At 43.2% G+C, this 16,398-nt stretch overlaps 1 protein-coding gene across 2 annotated transcripts in view; it reads right to left on the bottom strand.

The window, feature by feature from the left end:
* Positions 1 to 4,887: 4,887 nt before the first annotated feature.
* RAB2B (RAB2B, member RAS oncogene family) overlaps positions 4,888 to 16,398 on the bottom strand; it is a 28,794-nt gene continuing 17,283 nt past the window's right edge. The window contains exons 5-9 of one of the 2 annotated variants that reach the window (XM_011930924.1): positions 15,087 to 15,169; positions 14,779 to 14,871; positions 10,040 to 10,151; positions 8,188 to 8,256; positions 4,888 to 7,142 (exon numbers count right to left, since the gene is read on the bottom strand). In XM_011930924.1, the coding sequence (XP_011786314.1) occupies positions 7,035 to 7,142; positions 8,188 to 8,256; positions 10,040 to 10,151; positions 14,779 to 14,871; positions 15,087 to 15,169 (465 nt within the window). In that variant the 3' untranslated portion in view covers positions 4,888 to 7,034. The remainder of the gene's footprint in view (positions 7,143 to 8,187; positions 8,257 to 10,039; positions 10,152 to 14,778; positions 14,872 to 15,086; positions 15,170 to 16,398) is intronic. The other variant, XM_011930925.1, reaches the window with a different exon arrangement.

Below are 16,398 nucleotides of genomic sequence, written 5' to 3'. Positions count from 1 at the left end.
TCTCTTCACACATGCCTACTCTCTCTTTGGCCAATGTCTTTCACTTGCCTTCAGATCCACTGGCACGCCTCTCCTGTAGCAGAAGGTCTTCTTACATGGAAAATGTTTTTCTTATCATAACTCTTTTTTTTTTTTTTTTTTGAGGCGGAGTCTCGCTCTGTCGCCCTGACTGGAGTGCAGTGGCCAGATCTCAGCTCACTGCAAGCTCCGCCTCCCGGGTTTTACGCCATTCTCCTGCCTCAGCCTTCGGAGTAGCTGGGACTACAGGCGCCCGCCACCTCGCCCGGCTAGTTTTTGTATTTTTAGTAGAGACGGGGTTTCACCGTGTTAGCCAGGATGGTCTCGATCTCCTGACCTCGTGATCCACCCGTCTCGGCCTCCCAAAGTGCTGGGATTACAGGCTTGAGCCACCGCGCCCGGCCCATAACTCTTTTTTTAAGGGTTGGGATAATTCCAAAGTACTTGAAATAAGTTTCTCACATCTTGCTCTATGAGGTTGCCTAGCATTTGTTCTGAAACCTATTGGGTGACCAATACAAAAGAAATTCCTAAGCAGAAAACATGATCTAATTAACTAACACAGGACACTATCCAAATCACAAACTCACTTGCGATATGGAATGTGCCCCATACCAGATGACTTCAGCAGATGCTAACCTAGGCTGAGAATCCTTGCCTGAGTCGACAAACTCAGAAAAGCATGGAGATGAAACGATCTGTAGACACTGGTGTGATGGTAGAGGATGGAGCAGACACTGATAAGGCAGCTCCCCTGGCTTGTGTTTGGGGCGCTCCGCTCTTTATTCTTTAATAGAAAAAGACAGAGTTCTAAATCTCTGCCTATGGCTCACTTTGCTTAGCCATACAAAAGAGATCGGTCCACTATATACCTTTTCTGTGAAGACCCTAATCACTTCAAGACTGTCGCTTAAAAAGCAAGAGACTGCTGCATTTGCACAGCTTCTGCAGGGAAATTCCCTGCGACACTAGAGACAGGTAAATAAAGAAACTGCATTCGCTCCAAGGCAGGGGGAGGGGTCTTCTATCAGTGAAGTAAACCAGTGAGTTCTGCAGACCTGTCAAGGAAGATGCAAGGCTTGAGCTCCTGTCTTCCCACCATCTCTAAACATTCTCCAACAGCCTGCTCTTCACTCCCAGGAGACCCACAGAACTTACACCTGAGAATAAGTAAAAATCTGCATACGCTTACCCCATGCTTTCCTACCCACCTTTATTATTAAAATACAGAAGAAAAAAGAAACATAAAAAGAAGTAGAAAACCCTAACCACCGATTTCTGAATCCAAAGTATGGAGTAACCCAAACGGGGCCGGGGAGTTTTCCCTTCTCTGAAGAGAGGAGAACAAGGCGCCGCCTCCAATCTACACTACGCCCAGTAATGCAATGACAAGCCCTAAAAACTCCACAGCGTCCCAGGCAGTCCCTCGCGGCTCGGCCCGGCTCGGACCCCGCGGCCCGGCAGCCACCCTCTCCCCCGACCTCTCACAAAGGAGACTGGTTCAGTCCGGAGCATCACCCCGCACCTGATCCCTCACAACTGGGGGGCGAGCAGGGGGTGGAAGAGAGAGGAGGAGGAGTTACTTAAATCAAATCTCTGAGAGCCTCAGCTTTTGCTGACTCCTGGCCCAGCACTGAGGAGCGAGTGTGAGCGGGAAGCTTACCTGTGCAAGTCCTGGTGCTTCCTTTCCAGGCAGTGTTTCAACTCACCCTCTCCGAGAACAAGGCGCCTTCCGGCGGAGCATGGCCAGCCCTCGCCTCAATCTAGCTTGCTAGTAGTCCATTCTCCCCAGGCTCCGCCCCCCTGCGCTCCCATCCGCCAATGGCAGCACCGAAGCCCGGCCTCTTCCAGCGAGCTAATGTGAGCGCCATCCAGGAAGTCTCTTGAGAGTGGAAGGTCCTAGGAGGATGAGACGGGTACGTAGGCGACCACAAATATGCCTGATTGAAAATAAAATCTGGCGGCGGCTCGCCTGACGGCTCAGTTCACAGGCGACCAGGCCCCTCGGCATCTATTTTTGACCCCCGCCATTGGGGGCGCTCTGAACTAAAATAACACTTAGTTACCTACTTCTGGGAAGCCATCTTGGCTCAGACTCGGGGACTGGGTGAGAGTGCTTAAAGAATCTGAAGCCCCTGTCGGCGTTCTGTCCGACCGAACATACTCTCTGTGTACACTCAGGATGCCCCTCAGTCACGACGTGAAACCCTTGGCCGTATGTGGTTACGGGCAACCACCACCATCCTCTCACTTAACTGTAGGAGTAAAGCAATTTTAACAAATCGAATAAGCAAAAATTAATTCTTCTAATGACAGTGAAAGTTACAGTTTCCTAGGGTAATCCTTTATGGCCAGCTCACTCAAAATATCAGGACATGTATCTATTCTAGGTGCTACTAATCTTTATGATTCACTGCAAATTTTCCAGTAGGGGCACTGTGAATCAGTTGGAAATCAAGAACAGGGCTTAAGGAGGAATTCCTTTTTAATTTTTTTGAGACAGAGTCTCGCTCAGTCACACAGGCTGGAGTGCAGAGGGGCGATCTCGGCTCACTGCAACCTCTGCCTCCCGAGTTCAAGCAATTCTCCTGTCTCAGCCTCCTGAGTAGCTGAGACTACAGTCGCACACCACCACACCCAGGTAATTTTTGTATTTTTAGTAGAGACAGGGTTTCGCCATGTTGGTCAGGCTGGTTTCAAACTCCAGACCTCAAGTGATCCGCCCACCTCGGCCTCCCAAAGTGCTGGGATTACGGACGTGAGCCACCATTCTCGGCCAAGAAATCTCTTTTTTAAAGTTGTGAGTGAGGGAATCCTTCCAGATTATTAATTTCTCAAGGAGTAACATAATTGCATGGTACTACATAGTGGGAGCTCAGAGCCATTAAGGAGTCATATGAGTGATAAGACTTGGCCTTAAACTGGGCACAGTAGCTCACGCCTTTAATCCCAGCACTTTGGGAGGCTGAGGCGGGTGGATTGCCTGAGGTCAAGAGTTCGAGACCAGCCTGGCCAACATAGTGAAACCCCGTCTCTACTAAAAATACAGAAAAAAAAAAAATTTAGCCAGGCGTGGTGGCAGGCACTGGTAATCCCAGCTACTCGGGAGGCTGAGGCAGGAGAATCGCTTGAACCCGGGAGGTGGAGGTTGTAGTTAGCCGAGATCTCACCACTGCACTCCAGCCTGGGCAACAAGAGTGAAATTCCATCTCAAAAAAAAAAAAAAAAGACTTGGCCAAATCCATTTCCTTGTGTATCAAAATCTGTCAGTCAAGACGGGTGCGGTAGCTCACGCCCATAATCCCAGCACTTTGGGAGGCCGAGGTGGGTGGATCACCTAAGGTCGGGAGTTCAAGACCAGCCTGACCAACATGGAGAAACCCTGTCTCTACTAAAAATACAAAATTAGCCGGCTGTCGTGGCACATGCCTGTAGTCCCAGCTACTCGGGAGGCTGAGGCAGGAAAATTGCTTGAACTCGGGAGGCGGAGGTTGTGGTGAGCCGAGATAGTGCCATTGCACTCCAGCCTGGGCAACAGAGAAACTCCATCTCAAAAAAAAAAAAAAATCTGTCAGCTAAATTCTCTCCTGGCTACTGCTGCCATTATATCAATTTGATGTTAGTATTAAGATTTATTAGAACAATGTGTCTGTAAATGCATATACAGATATAACCTCAATAGTTTCTAGGATGAGTCTATTATTCATCTGGTACAGAACAGACCTGTCATCAAAGGAGCTATAGATATTATGGAAAGGGGAGCAGGTGTGCCTGAACCAATTTCTGCTACCTACACTGATCTTAGTATGATTTCCAATGGTCTTGGCCTTCAAAAACCAAAGGACATTGGTAAAACTATAGAAGGAAAAAAAAAAAAGTGGACATTATTTCATAACTACCATTCTTCATATGGGGTGGGAGATCCACTTTTTATAATTCTTCATGACCACTTCAGTCAAAATACAGATCATGATTTTACCCAGATACTTTTTTTCTCATGCTTCCCTTACAATTGGTGCAATACCCAAGTACAGAAAGTCATAAGTTGGCTTGGATAATAGAACAAGATATGGGCATTAATATTAAAAAACTGTGCTCCAAAATACCAAAATGGTATCCTTTATTGACTCTGAAAGCAGTAGCTCTAGGCAGAATGCTGTCTTTGACCAATGTTCTTTTTTTTTTTTTTTTTTTTTTGAGACTGAGTCTTGCTCTGTCGCCCGGGCTGGAGTGCAGTGGCCGGATCGCAGCTCACTGCAAGCTCCGCCTCCCGGGTTCATGCCATTCTCCTGCCTCAGCCTCCCGAGTAGCTGGGACTACAGGTGCCCGCCTCCTCGCCCAGCTAGTTTTTTGTATTTTTTAGTAGAGACGGGGTTTCACCATGTTAGCCAGGATGGTCTCGATTTCCTGACCTTGTGATCCGCCCGTCTCGGCCTCCCAAAGTGCTGGGATTACAGGCTTGAGCCACCGCGCCCGGCCTGACCAATGTTCTAATCCTTCTCAATTGCTAAAGATTTTTTTGTGGGGTAGTTAAAAAAAAAAAATCTTCTGTACAGAAACCAGTTATTATTACTTCAGTTTTGTCCCAGAGGTAAGGAAGCAGGCTAACTCCAAATTCAACAGCTTCAAATCCTTTTTGGAATCAAGTAGGATTTTAAAAACAAAACAAAAGCATAACCAAAGCAATACCCCAAATGTCTTCCAACTTCCTGTGGTGCAATGTTAACTATTACTACTACTACTGGGGTCAGAATCTAGTACAAAATGAATCCCAAAGAGGCTTCTTCATTATCTTTGATTTAATTTCCTAAGAGGAGAGTATCTACTAATGTTTGGGATACAATCAGAAATGACACATGGAGTATGAACAGCTTTGATACATGCATATATTTAATAATGAAACAATTCATCAACAGCAAAAAGTAAGTAGAAAAATTCATGAGACCTCAGTGCTGTGGAAGAGAATGGGAAATCAAGGAAAAAAGATATATATAGCAACCAACCCAGAAGGCTGCATGATGAGTGAAGCAAAGGCAAATTTGGCTAAGAAACTATTATATGCTCTGAAAAGAGAATGGCTGGATAGGTACCCACTTATCTGACTGCTTACTAGCAGGTAGCCTTACTCTATGCCTCATGGAATAGAGGCAAAGAGCCACGGAAAGGTGGGAGGGGAGAAGGAAAAGAACAGTACAAAACCCAGGGTAAACAAATGAGAGGAGCAGAATTACAAAGAGAGGACTCAAGTCTTTTGTTTCCTTTAAAGTCTAAAATAAACCTTAGGTTTTTAAGTATGTCAGTCAAATTCAATGAACACATAATGAGTAGCACTAGGCACTGTAAAGGAATGATGGGGGAATGATTTATAAAAATAAAAGAATGACATGGATCCTGCTCTCAAAGAGCTTACAACTTATATGGAAAGACAAGGTTCCACACAAAAACAACTGCAAAACATATTTACATAATAACATACATAAAAATAAATATACATATATACATATGAATAACCAACATATGAAAACTAAGGAATATTGTGTTAATAATTGCTTAGAAGTACCTAAGTCTGTTACTAAAGAAAAAATTTTGGGACTTTTAAGTATAGTTAGTGGAGAGTAGGGCATGTGCACACATATGGAACTAGGAATAAATATGTCACATTCAGCAAGTAGATTAGCCTGATTGGAGTAGAAAGTCTAGTTCTAGTTAAGAAGGGAGTTTGATGAAACAGTAGAAGTCTATCTGGTGAAAGACACTACAATGTTAGATCTGGTCCCTAAAATAAAATGAATAGGGAACAAATGTTTTCTTTAGGTAATATTAGGTGGCCACATGTCCCTAACCAACTCCACTGCTCTTAAAAGTTTTGAAGTTACACTAAGAGATAGAAGCTAACAATAGGATAGTAGAGAAGTACTCAGTACTCTTGGGCAAGTAGAAGGAACTGCTTTCTACAAGAATTCTTAGGAAGTGACAAGTAGACCCCCAAAGGCAAGGAAGGAAAAAACGCAATGAAATTCTGAGGCAGAGGATCTATCAACCAAAGGCCAACCAGATCTGGGTATTTGCAAGTGTTCAAGCAGAATGTCCTTGACCCTAATTCTTAGTGGGGAGCAGACTGTATATGCTTATGAAATTATTTATTTAGGCCAGGCACAGTGGCTTACGCCTGTAATCCAGCACTTTGGGAGGCCAAGGTGGGCAGATCATGAGGTGAAGAGATCAAGATCATCCTGGCTGACATGGTGAAACCCTGCCTATACTAAAAATACAAAAATGAGCTGGGTGTGGTGGCACATGCCTGTAGTCCCAGCTACTCAGAAGATTGAGGCAGGAGAATTGCTTGAACCCGGGAGGTGGAGGCTGCAGTGAGCCAAGATCGTGCCAGGGCATTCCAGCTTGGAGACAGAGCGAGACTCCGTCTCAAAAATATATATGTATTTATTTATCGAGACAGAGTTTCGCTCTTGTTGCCCAGGCTGGAGTGCAATGGCGCAATTTCAGCTTAGCGCAACCTCTGCCTCCTGGGTTCAAGTGATTCTCCTGCCTTGGCCTCCCGAGTACCTGGGATTACAGGTATGCACCACCACACCCAGCTAATTTTGTATTTTTAGTTGAGACAGGGTTTCTCCATGTTGGTCAGGATGGTCTTGAATTCTTGACCTCAGGTGATCCCCCCACATTGGCCTTCCAAAGTGCTGGGATTACAGGCATGAGCCATGGCGCCCCACTGTGAAATTATTTTTTTTAACTACTGTGATAATCAACTTTGATCCTAACGATTTAAGAAATTAGTATAGGAGGATAAGAAGAACCCTAATCTATACGGAATGCTCATGTCCTTGAAGGAGGACAGGTCAGTAAGGGCCCAAATTCTCTCCTCGTCTTTAGGTGGAAAGGCAAACATCACACTTGAAAAAGAGGCTGCTCTCAGCCAAAGCAAGAAAGACCTCTTTCATTAAGCCTATTGATCTGAAGCTATTCCAGAAAGGAAAAAAAAAGTTCAAGCCAGATGTTCAGCAGCAGCCAGAGTTGGACCCTACGTCACGAGAGTTCCGCTGGGAGGCACTGGGTCCCACTGATGTTGAAATTGACTGTTGGGGCCCAATCTTGATGCCATTTGCCTGTAAAAGAAAAGAGGCAATAGTTCCCACCTCAGTGTTAAAGTGAATTAGAGAGAGGAGGGGGCTATCTCTGCTTGTATCCCAAGGTAGAAAGAAAAAAGAAAGGGGAGAAAGGAGAAATCATTAATTATATTTTCTAAAAGCAGATTTGACCTTGGCAGGTAACCAGGTGCCCTAGCCAGACTGATGTGGAACAAAAATCTATGACAGTAAGAATAAGATGACTACCTATGGTCTAAATATTCTAGTTGACTACAAATGGCTTTTGTGTACTTTTTTTTTCCTTGAGGAAATGAGGTCTCCCTACATTGCCCAGGCTGCAGTGCAGTGGCTATTCACAGGTATGACCAGCGTGCACTATAGCCTCAAACTTCTGGCCTCAAGCAATCCTGCCTCAGCCTCCCAAGTCGCTGAGACTACAGGTGCACCACTGCACCCCTGTGCTCATTTTAGAGACGGGGTCTCTCTTTGTTGCCCAGGCAGGTCTCGAAGTCCTGGCTTCAAGCAATCTTCCCAGCTCAGCCTCTCAAAGTGCTGGGATTATAAGCATGAGCCACCACACCTGGCCCCTGTGCTCATTTTTAGGGGACCATATTATACTTAAATGTCATAGCTATGTGCAGAATTAGGTTGTGATTAGGTAAGAGTGGAGGAGGCAAAGAGCAGAAGTAGCATATGATTCTTTTTGTTTTGTTCCAGAATTTGCTTTATAGAAATTACTCTCCTAAGCCATTATTAATTATACCTCCCTTATGTTCTAGAATAGTAAAAAACTGAGGTTGACAAGAAAATCTCCCATATTGTATAAGTCTTTTAGATCACCAATAATCTCTTTAAGCATTCTGGGTGTCAGACTTGAGGAAAACAGAAAATGATGACAGGTCTCTGTGTACCTAGATTTAAAAAAAAAAAAAAAAGGTTGAATTGGCAGAGCTTTTAAATTGTATAATGATAGATGGGGAATGTAAGCATTCCATTCTAGGGAACCTCTAGTTCTATTTAGAACAAACCAAAGTTAACTGCCAGCACTTCTACCCTTTCTTACCTCATTGTGGACATCAAATAAACCCTGTTGGATCTTCCTATATATTTCTTTGGCTGTGTTAATGAAGGCCTGAAAGAGACATAAATCATATCATCAGTCTCAAGTTCAGGTAGAGAAATGAGGGGAAGAGAATATTAATTATTATTCATATTTGAATTTCTAAGGTGAATTAGGAACCATTAGAAAACAGTAAAAAAGGCTGGGCGCAGTGGCTCAAGCCTGTAATCCCAGCACTTTGGGAGGCTGAGACGGGCGGATCACGAGGTCAGGAGATCGAAACCATCCTGGCTAACACGGTGAAACCCCATCTCTACTAAAAAAATACGAAAAACTAGCCGGGCGAGGAGGCTGAGGCAGGAGAATGGCGTGAACCCGGGAGGCGGAGCTTGCAGTGAGGCGAGATCGCGCCACTGCACTTCGGTCTGGGCGACAGACTCCGCCTCAAAAAAAAAAAAAAAAAGAAAACAGTAAAAAAACATAGATGGTTGGCTGGGCGCGGTGGCTCATGCCTGTAATCCCAGCACTTTGGGAGGCCGAGGCGGGCAGGTCACTTGAGGTCAGGAGTTCAAGACCAGCCTGCCCAACATGGTGAAACCCCGTCTCTACTAAAAATACAAAAATCAGCCAGGCGTGGTGATGCATGCCTGTAATTCCAGTTACTCAGGCAGCTGAGGCATGAAAATCGCTTAAACCCGGGAGCCCAGGTTGCAGTGAGCTGAGATCGTGCCACTGCACTCCAGCCTGGGCAACAGAACGAGACTCAGTCTCAACAAAACAAAACATAGAAGGTCCCCCAAATGTCCTTGTAAAAGCCATTAAGAGTGGTTTCACCGGGCGCGGTGCCTCACGCCTGTAATTCCAGCACTTTTGGAGGCCGAGACGGGCAGATCACAAGGTCAGGAGATCGAGACCACAGTGAAACCCCGTCTCTACTAAAAATAGAAAAAATAAGCCGGGCGCGGTGGCAGGCACCTGTAGTCCCAGCTACTTAGGAGGCTGAGGCAGGAGAATGGCGTGAACCCGGGAGGCGGAGCTTGCAGTGAGCTGAGATCGTGCCACTGCACTCCAGCCTGGGGGAACAGAGCAAGATTCTGTCTCAAAAAAAAAGAGTAGTTTCAAAAAAAAAAAAGGGATTATGTGGTATTCTGGTACTGACCCAAGATGCTCCTAGGCTGGCACCTGCTACAAATAATACAAACACACTCTATTCTCCACTAGTTACTGAAGATACCATCAATACCAGGCCTAGGAATGACTACAGTAGAATCCATTAGACACTCCAACCAGAGTGATTTACTAGTAACAAGTGTGGTGTCTAATTCACACTTGCCAACTAATATTACCCAAAGCAAAAGTAAAACCTTGGGAATCAGGGTAAAAGAAAATGGGACAATTCCTTTAAAAGGAATGAGACAAGTAGTCACTATGACCACAAGACATCCTTTCCCTTTTTTTTTTTTGGAGATGGAGTCTCGCTCTGTTGCCCAGGCTGGAATGCAGTGGCAGGATCTCGGTTCACTACAACCTCTGCCTCCTGGGTTCAAGCAATTCTCCTGCCTCAGCCTCCCGAGTAACTGGGACTACAGACGCATGCTGCCATGACCGGCTAATTTTTTGTATTTTAGTAGAGATGGGGTTTCACCATATTGCCCAGGAAGGTCACAAACTCCTGATCTCAGACAATCTGCCTGCCTTGGCCTCCCAAAACGCTAGGATTACAGGCGTGAGCCACCGCACCCAGCCAAGACATCCTTTCTTTACCCATTTCTTACGGGAGAAGAGAATTCTGAATAAAAGGACAAATAATGGTGTAATCTCTAAAGAGTTGTCCCCACTGTTTTCCAAATAGTACCTCTTCAACATTGCAGGCTGTTTTGGCTGAAGTTTCCATGAATATAAGTCCATGCTCCCTAGCAAAGGCCTCTCCTTCTTCTCTTTTCACATCCCTGCGGGACTCTAGGTCACTGCAAGAGATTAATTAAGGAGAAAACTAAAAAAAGATCCAAGTGAAAGAGGAAACTCTGTTTCTAAAAGAATTCCATTGTGGTTTCAATGGCCAGTTATTTCATAAAGAACGTAGCTCCTACAAGATACTCTCTTATATAGAGTTACTAATTTCTGTAGCCTCTTGGAAAATATTCTTTAGTTTTGGGACAGCTGCTGCATAGTTGAAGATAATAACTCACTCTATTACAGAGAAAAAGGCTTATCAAGAGTTAGGCAAGCCCCCATAGTTACACAAAACTTAATGCTCTATTGCTTGTTTTTCCAATGAGATCAAGGAGAGCAAAGTATAGATGATGAAAAAAAAAAAAAAAAACCTCGGTCGGGCACAGTGGCTCATGCCTGTAATCCCAGCTCTTTGGGATGCTGAGGCAAGTGGATCACGAGGTCAGGAGTTTGAGATCAGCCTGGCCAACATGGTGAAATCCCGTCTCTACTAAAACTACAAAAATTAGCTGAGTGTGGTGACAGGCGCCTGTAATCCCAGCTACTCGGGAGGCTGAGGCAGGAGAACTGCTTGAACATGGGAGGTGGAGGCTGCAGTGAGCTGAGATTGTGCCATTGCACTGAAGCCTGGGTGACAGACCAAGACTGTATCTTGGAAAAAAAAAAAAAAAGGAAAACTCTAGTTACTAGAAAGTAGGAAAGTCATAAGATGTCCCATCCAACAGTGATGAGCATCTTCCTTTTTTACTGGAATCAATCCACAAGAAGAGAATGAGCCAGGAATAAGGAAAACACAGTTGTCTTAATTCTAACTGGTTTCATTACTAGTGCATATAAAAGCAGCTTGCCACCAGGGAATTCAGAGAAAGTGATATGGATAAAATTAGATGATCTGAGGGAAAAAAGATAGAGCTAAGGACTGAGAAAGGGAATAAAAATGGCATCAAAACACCTTATGAAAAACAGGATAAAAGGCTGAAGATCTGGGCGTGGTGGCTCATGCCTATAACCCCAGCACTGTGGGAGGCTGAGGCAGGAGGATTACTTGAGCCCAGGAGTTTAAGACCAGCCTGCACAGTACAGTGAGACCCTGTCTCTACAAAAAATTTAAAAATCAGCAGAGCGTGGTGACACATGCCTGTAGTCCCAGCTACTTGAGAGGCTGAGGCGAGAGGATCTCTTGAGCCATGGAAACAGAGGTTGGAGTGAGCTGAGCATGTCACTGTACCCTAGCCTGGGCAACAGCATGAGACCTTGTCTCAAAGAAAAAAACAAAACAAAACCAAAAAAACAAACTGAAGAATAAGGCAAGGTTGGGCTGTTCATGATTCATATTTTTCAATTTGAAAATTTCCATTTGTGAGGTTTCCAGTTTTCCAACTCCTTGGGGAAAAAAGTGTAAGACCATTAAAGAACAACAAATCTATAATATTTTGTTATACCATCAGCTGTGTGAAGACCACAGAAGAACTATCTAAATGTCAACCCTCCCAAATTTATACCTCTAGCCCAGATGCTTGACTAAAAGCACCAGATTTGTACATTTGTGAATTCTTTATTCCCACACTGATACCTAAAACCTAAGACTTCAAACTTAACACATCAAAATGGAACTTCTTTTCCCCCAGCCTGTGTTTGCTCCAGGCTTCTGCATCTCAGTAAATGGCATAAGCCAAAATCCAAAGTGTTATTATTGATACCCATTCCTCACTACTCCAAATATCTAATCTATTCCAAAGTGAAGTACTTCCAACATTTACCTTAAAATCATCCTTTTCTCTCTCTTTCCAGGGTCACTTCCTAGACCAAGCCACCATTCCTTCTCATGTGGACTATTGCAACTGGGATCCTACTGCAGCCCTTGTTCCCCTCCAGAGTGATCTTTTAAAATCTGATCAAGCCACTTCTCTACTTAAAACTTCAAAATGCTTCCAGTGTATTTATTCATTATTATTTTTAATCCCCCATCTCCCAAGCTTCAATTTCCATGTATTTAGAATAAAATCCAAAACCCTTACTCAGGCCTCTAAGGTGCTATGAAATCTAGTCCCTACCTACTTTTCCAACTTCATCTTGCATTTAGTCCAATCATACTAGGTTTCTTTCAATAAACGTGTCAAGCTTCTTCCAAGTTCAAGGCATTTGTATAGTTTGTTCCCCCTAAGTAACACCCTTTTAAAAACTCTTTGCCCAGCAGGCTCTTGCCCATCCTTCAGATCCCAGCTTAATATCACTCCTAATCAAAAGTAGGTACCCTGTTATTCTTTCATAGCACCCTTTTTCCTCCATTGCATTTATCACAACTGACAATTTGATAAAAATAATTTTGTATTTAATAAAAGCTATGCCCTCACTAGACTGTAAGCTCCATAAGAGCAGGGGCACGACTTTTTTTCACCTTGCAAACTCAGAGTCTGGCACAGTATTTTTCAATAAATTGACTGATACCATAAAAACAATTAGCAGGCCGGGTGTGGTGGCTCATGCCTGTAATCCCAGCACTTTGGGAGGACAAGGCGGGTGGATCACCTGAGGTCAGGAGTTCAAGACCAGCCTGACCAACATGGAGAAACCCCGTCTATACTAAAAATACAAAAAAATTAACCATATGTGGTGGCACATGCCTGTAATCCCAGCTACTTGGAAGGCTGACGCAGGAGAATCACTTGAACCCAGGAGGTGGAGGTTGTGGTGAGCCGAGATCATGCCATTGCACTCTAGCCTGGGTGACAAGAGTGAAACTCCATCTCAAACAAAATGAAACAAAAACAAACAAATAAAAACAATTAGCCTGTGGCCACGGTTCTCAAATAGTACACTCTGGGCACTACTACAAACTCACAAGGGTGCCATGGGATACTTTAAACTTTTGAGGAAAACACAGTAACACTCAACACAAGGATACTACATGAATTACAAGCTTAAGACAATTTGCAATGTCAACATCAGATCATGATAAAAATCGTTCAATACCTTCATATCTCTGAGAAGTTGTTTTTGGCAGTTGCTGTTACAAAAAAGGAAGCACTACACAAAAATCAATATGGAATGGGAAATGACAGTAGCAGTGTGCAATCGTGATTTCAAGGTTTGAGAAGCTATGCAGTGCCCAGCAGACACACAGAGGTCTTTAGTTAAGTAACCATTGCTATTTAAGAATGAAATTTAAAAACAATTTTGTTTTTTTTTTGGAGACAAAGTCTCACTCCGTCACCCAGGATGGAGTGCAGTGGCACTATCTCAGCTCACTGCTAAATCCACCTCCCGAGTTCAAGCAATTCTCATGCCTCAAGCTCCTGAGTAGCTGGGACTAGAAGCACGTACTACCATGCCTGGCTACTTTTTGTATTTTTTTAGTAGAGATGGGGTTTCACCATATTATTGGCCAGGCTGGTCTTGAACTCCTGACCTCGTGATCTGCCCGCCTTGGCCTCCCAAAGTGCTAGGATTATAAGCATGAGCCACCACGCCCAGCATATTTTTTCTTTTTTTTATACAGGGTCTCACTTCTGTTGCTGAGGCAGGAGTGCAGTGGTACAATTATGGCTTCATTGTAGCCTCAACCTCACAGGCCCAAGTGATCCTCCCACCTCATTTAAAAATTTTTTTGTATAAACAAGGTCTCATTATATTGCCCAGGCTGGTCTGCAACTTCTGAGCTCAAGCAATCCTTCCAGAGCTGGGATTACTGGCATATACCACTGTGCCTGGCCTTTTTATTTTCGAACAGTTACTAAGTAGTTATAAAAAATACTCATGTTGTTTGGGTATAACTATTTAATAAAACTATTAGGTATTTCTTTTAGCCTATGGGTGTCAAGAAAAATTTACTGAGAATAACAAGTGTTGTCAAGGATGTAGAGAAACTGGAATCCTTGTACATTGCTGGAAATAATGTAAAATAAGACAGCTGCTATGGAAAATGGTATGGCAGTTCCTCAAAAACTAAAAGACAGAATTACCATATCATCCAGCAATCCCACTTCTGGGCATATACCCAAAAGAATTCAGAGCCGGGACTTGAACAGATCCATGTTCATAGCAGCATTATTCACAATAGTCAAAGGATGGCAGTAACCCAACTGTCCGTGGACAGATGGATAAACAAAATGTGGTATATGCATACAATGAATATTACTCATCTTTAAAAAGGAAGGAAATTCTGACACAGGCTACAATATGGATAAACCTTGAAGACATTATGCTAAGTGAAATAAGCCAATCACAAAAGCACAAATATTACATGAGTCCACTTGTATGAGGTACCAGTAGTAGTCAAATTCATAGAGAAAGAAAGTAGAATGATGGCTGTCAGGGGCTGAGGGATGAGGGGGGTTGGGGAAGGAGGATGGGGAGTTAGTGTTGAATGTGTACAGAGTTTGAGAAGATGAAAAAGTTCTGGAGATGGATGTTGGTGATGGCTGCGGAACAATGAATATTCTTAATGCTACAGAACTGTACACTCAAAAACAGTTAAAATGGTAAATTTTGTGTCATATATATTTTATCACAATAAAATTTTTTTTTACTAAAACACTAAGACTACTATAAACTGAGAAAGTTTGGGGATCAAGACATTCAACGTGCACAGAGTACCTAGATGACTCCTGTTAACTATTATTCACACGGATACAATTTTACCTCTTGTTCCCAATGAGCATGATAACCATGTTGGAACTAGAGTGCTGCCGGGCATCCTCTAACCATGAGGTCAGGTGGTTGAAGGTTTCACGCCTACAGCAGAAAAATGTAGAATGCGGGTCAGAGACACACTTCAAAAGGCCAAAACAACTCCAAGTGTATAGGAAAAGAGGGGAAGCTATATGTGTAAAGAAAAATATTAGAGAGGCCATTCCTAGTTAACATCCTTAACATAATCAGTAGATAGAAAAAAAAGGTTTAGAGGATGTAGGGAAGAATCTCCCTCCCACGCACCGGATCTGGCTCACCTTGTAATGTCGTACACCAGCAGTGCTCCAGCTGCTCCCCTGTAGTAGGAACGGGTGATAGAACGGAAGGATTCTTGCCCAGCCTTTCCCACCAACATGGCAACAAAAAATCCCAACAAAACCAGGTTATTTCCACAGAACTGACTTGATCACATGCCACCCTAATACAAAGGACTTAACTAAAAAAAGAACTTCTATTAAGAAAAGAGAATTAGGGAAGGAAAACATGCCTGCCCGAGAAGAAGCTCAAGTGGGAAATCAGTATTTTTCTATGGGAGTGCATTCATATTTTGGGCAGTCACTTACTCTTCCTGAGAGACTGTCCATCAGATTAGTGGATGTTTAGCACCCTGGATCCCAGACACTAAATACCCGCGGCACCCCACAGTCAGCGTGATAAAGACATTTGCATACATTTCCCAATATCCTCGTGAAAGAACAACTGGAAATAGGACTGGAAACGGAGTGTATGTCGTTTTTTTCAATCCCAAATATGATATTGAACACACCATATTAATCTTTCTGTTCCTATTTCTCTATCTATAAAAATGAAAGTTATCTTAGAATGCCGAAACCTGGTCTAACAGAAGTTTCATTCCAATGAATCAATATAAAAATTAGATTAAAAGCACTTAAACTGAGTATCTTCTAACTGACCTTTAGCATTCCACTGATAATGCAGGACTACCTAGATGTCCCTTGCTGAGCTCCTGTCATGGGACACAGGAATAAGGAACAGAGAAAGAAGCCCAGGGCCCAGCATAGAGTTTTCCTAGAAAAATCCAAATGTTCTCACTTCCAGTTGGACAAAGATATTAAGTTCTATTTAAAACTGAAAAATTTATTAATGCCCCCATAATACTGGGTACTTTTGCTTTATTGATGGAATAGTTCTTTTTTTTCCTTTAGGGAAAACAAAAACTTTTTTTAAATAATGTGAATACCCTGTACATTGAATCTATCCTATTAAGAAAGTTTTCACATTCTTGAAATAATTTATCCTTATATCCCTGCATAAAAGGAGGTAAGACTATAATTTATATGTTACAAATGGGAGAATCATGATTAAGGACGTGGGAAGATAAATGGCTTTCTCATAGTATAATACCAATAATAGTGGTAATACTAATTATAACACTGCAATAGTACTATAAACTACTTTTTGGCACATACAATGTGTTGGGAACTATAAGAGACAATTACATATATTATGTTTTGTTTTGTTTTTTTTTGAGACGGAGTCTCGCTCTGTCACCCAGGCTGGAGTGCAGTGGCCGGATCTCAGCTCACTGCAAGCTCTGCCTCCCGGGTT

This window comes from Colobus angolensis, unplaced genomic scaffold (assembly GCF_000951035.1).
Source record: "Colobus angolensis palliatus isolate OR3802 unplaced genomic scaffold, Cang.pa_1.0 Scaffold88, whole genome shotgun sequence".
Taxonomy (NCBI): Eukaryota; Metazoa; Chordata; class Mammalia; order Primates; family Cercopithecidae; genus Colobus; species Colobus angolensis.
This window is presented reverse-complemented; position numbering and strand designations above follow the sequence as displayed.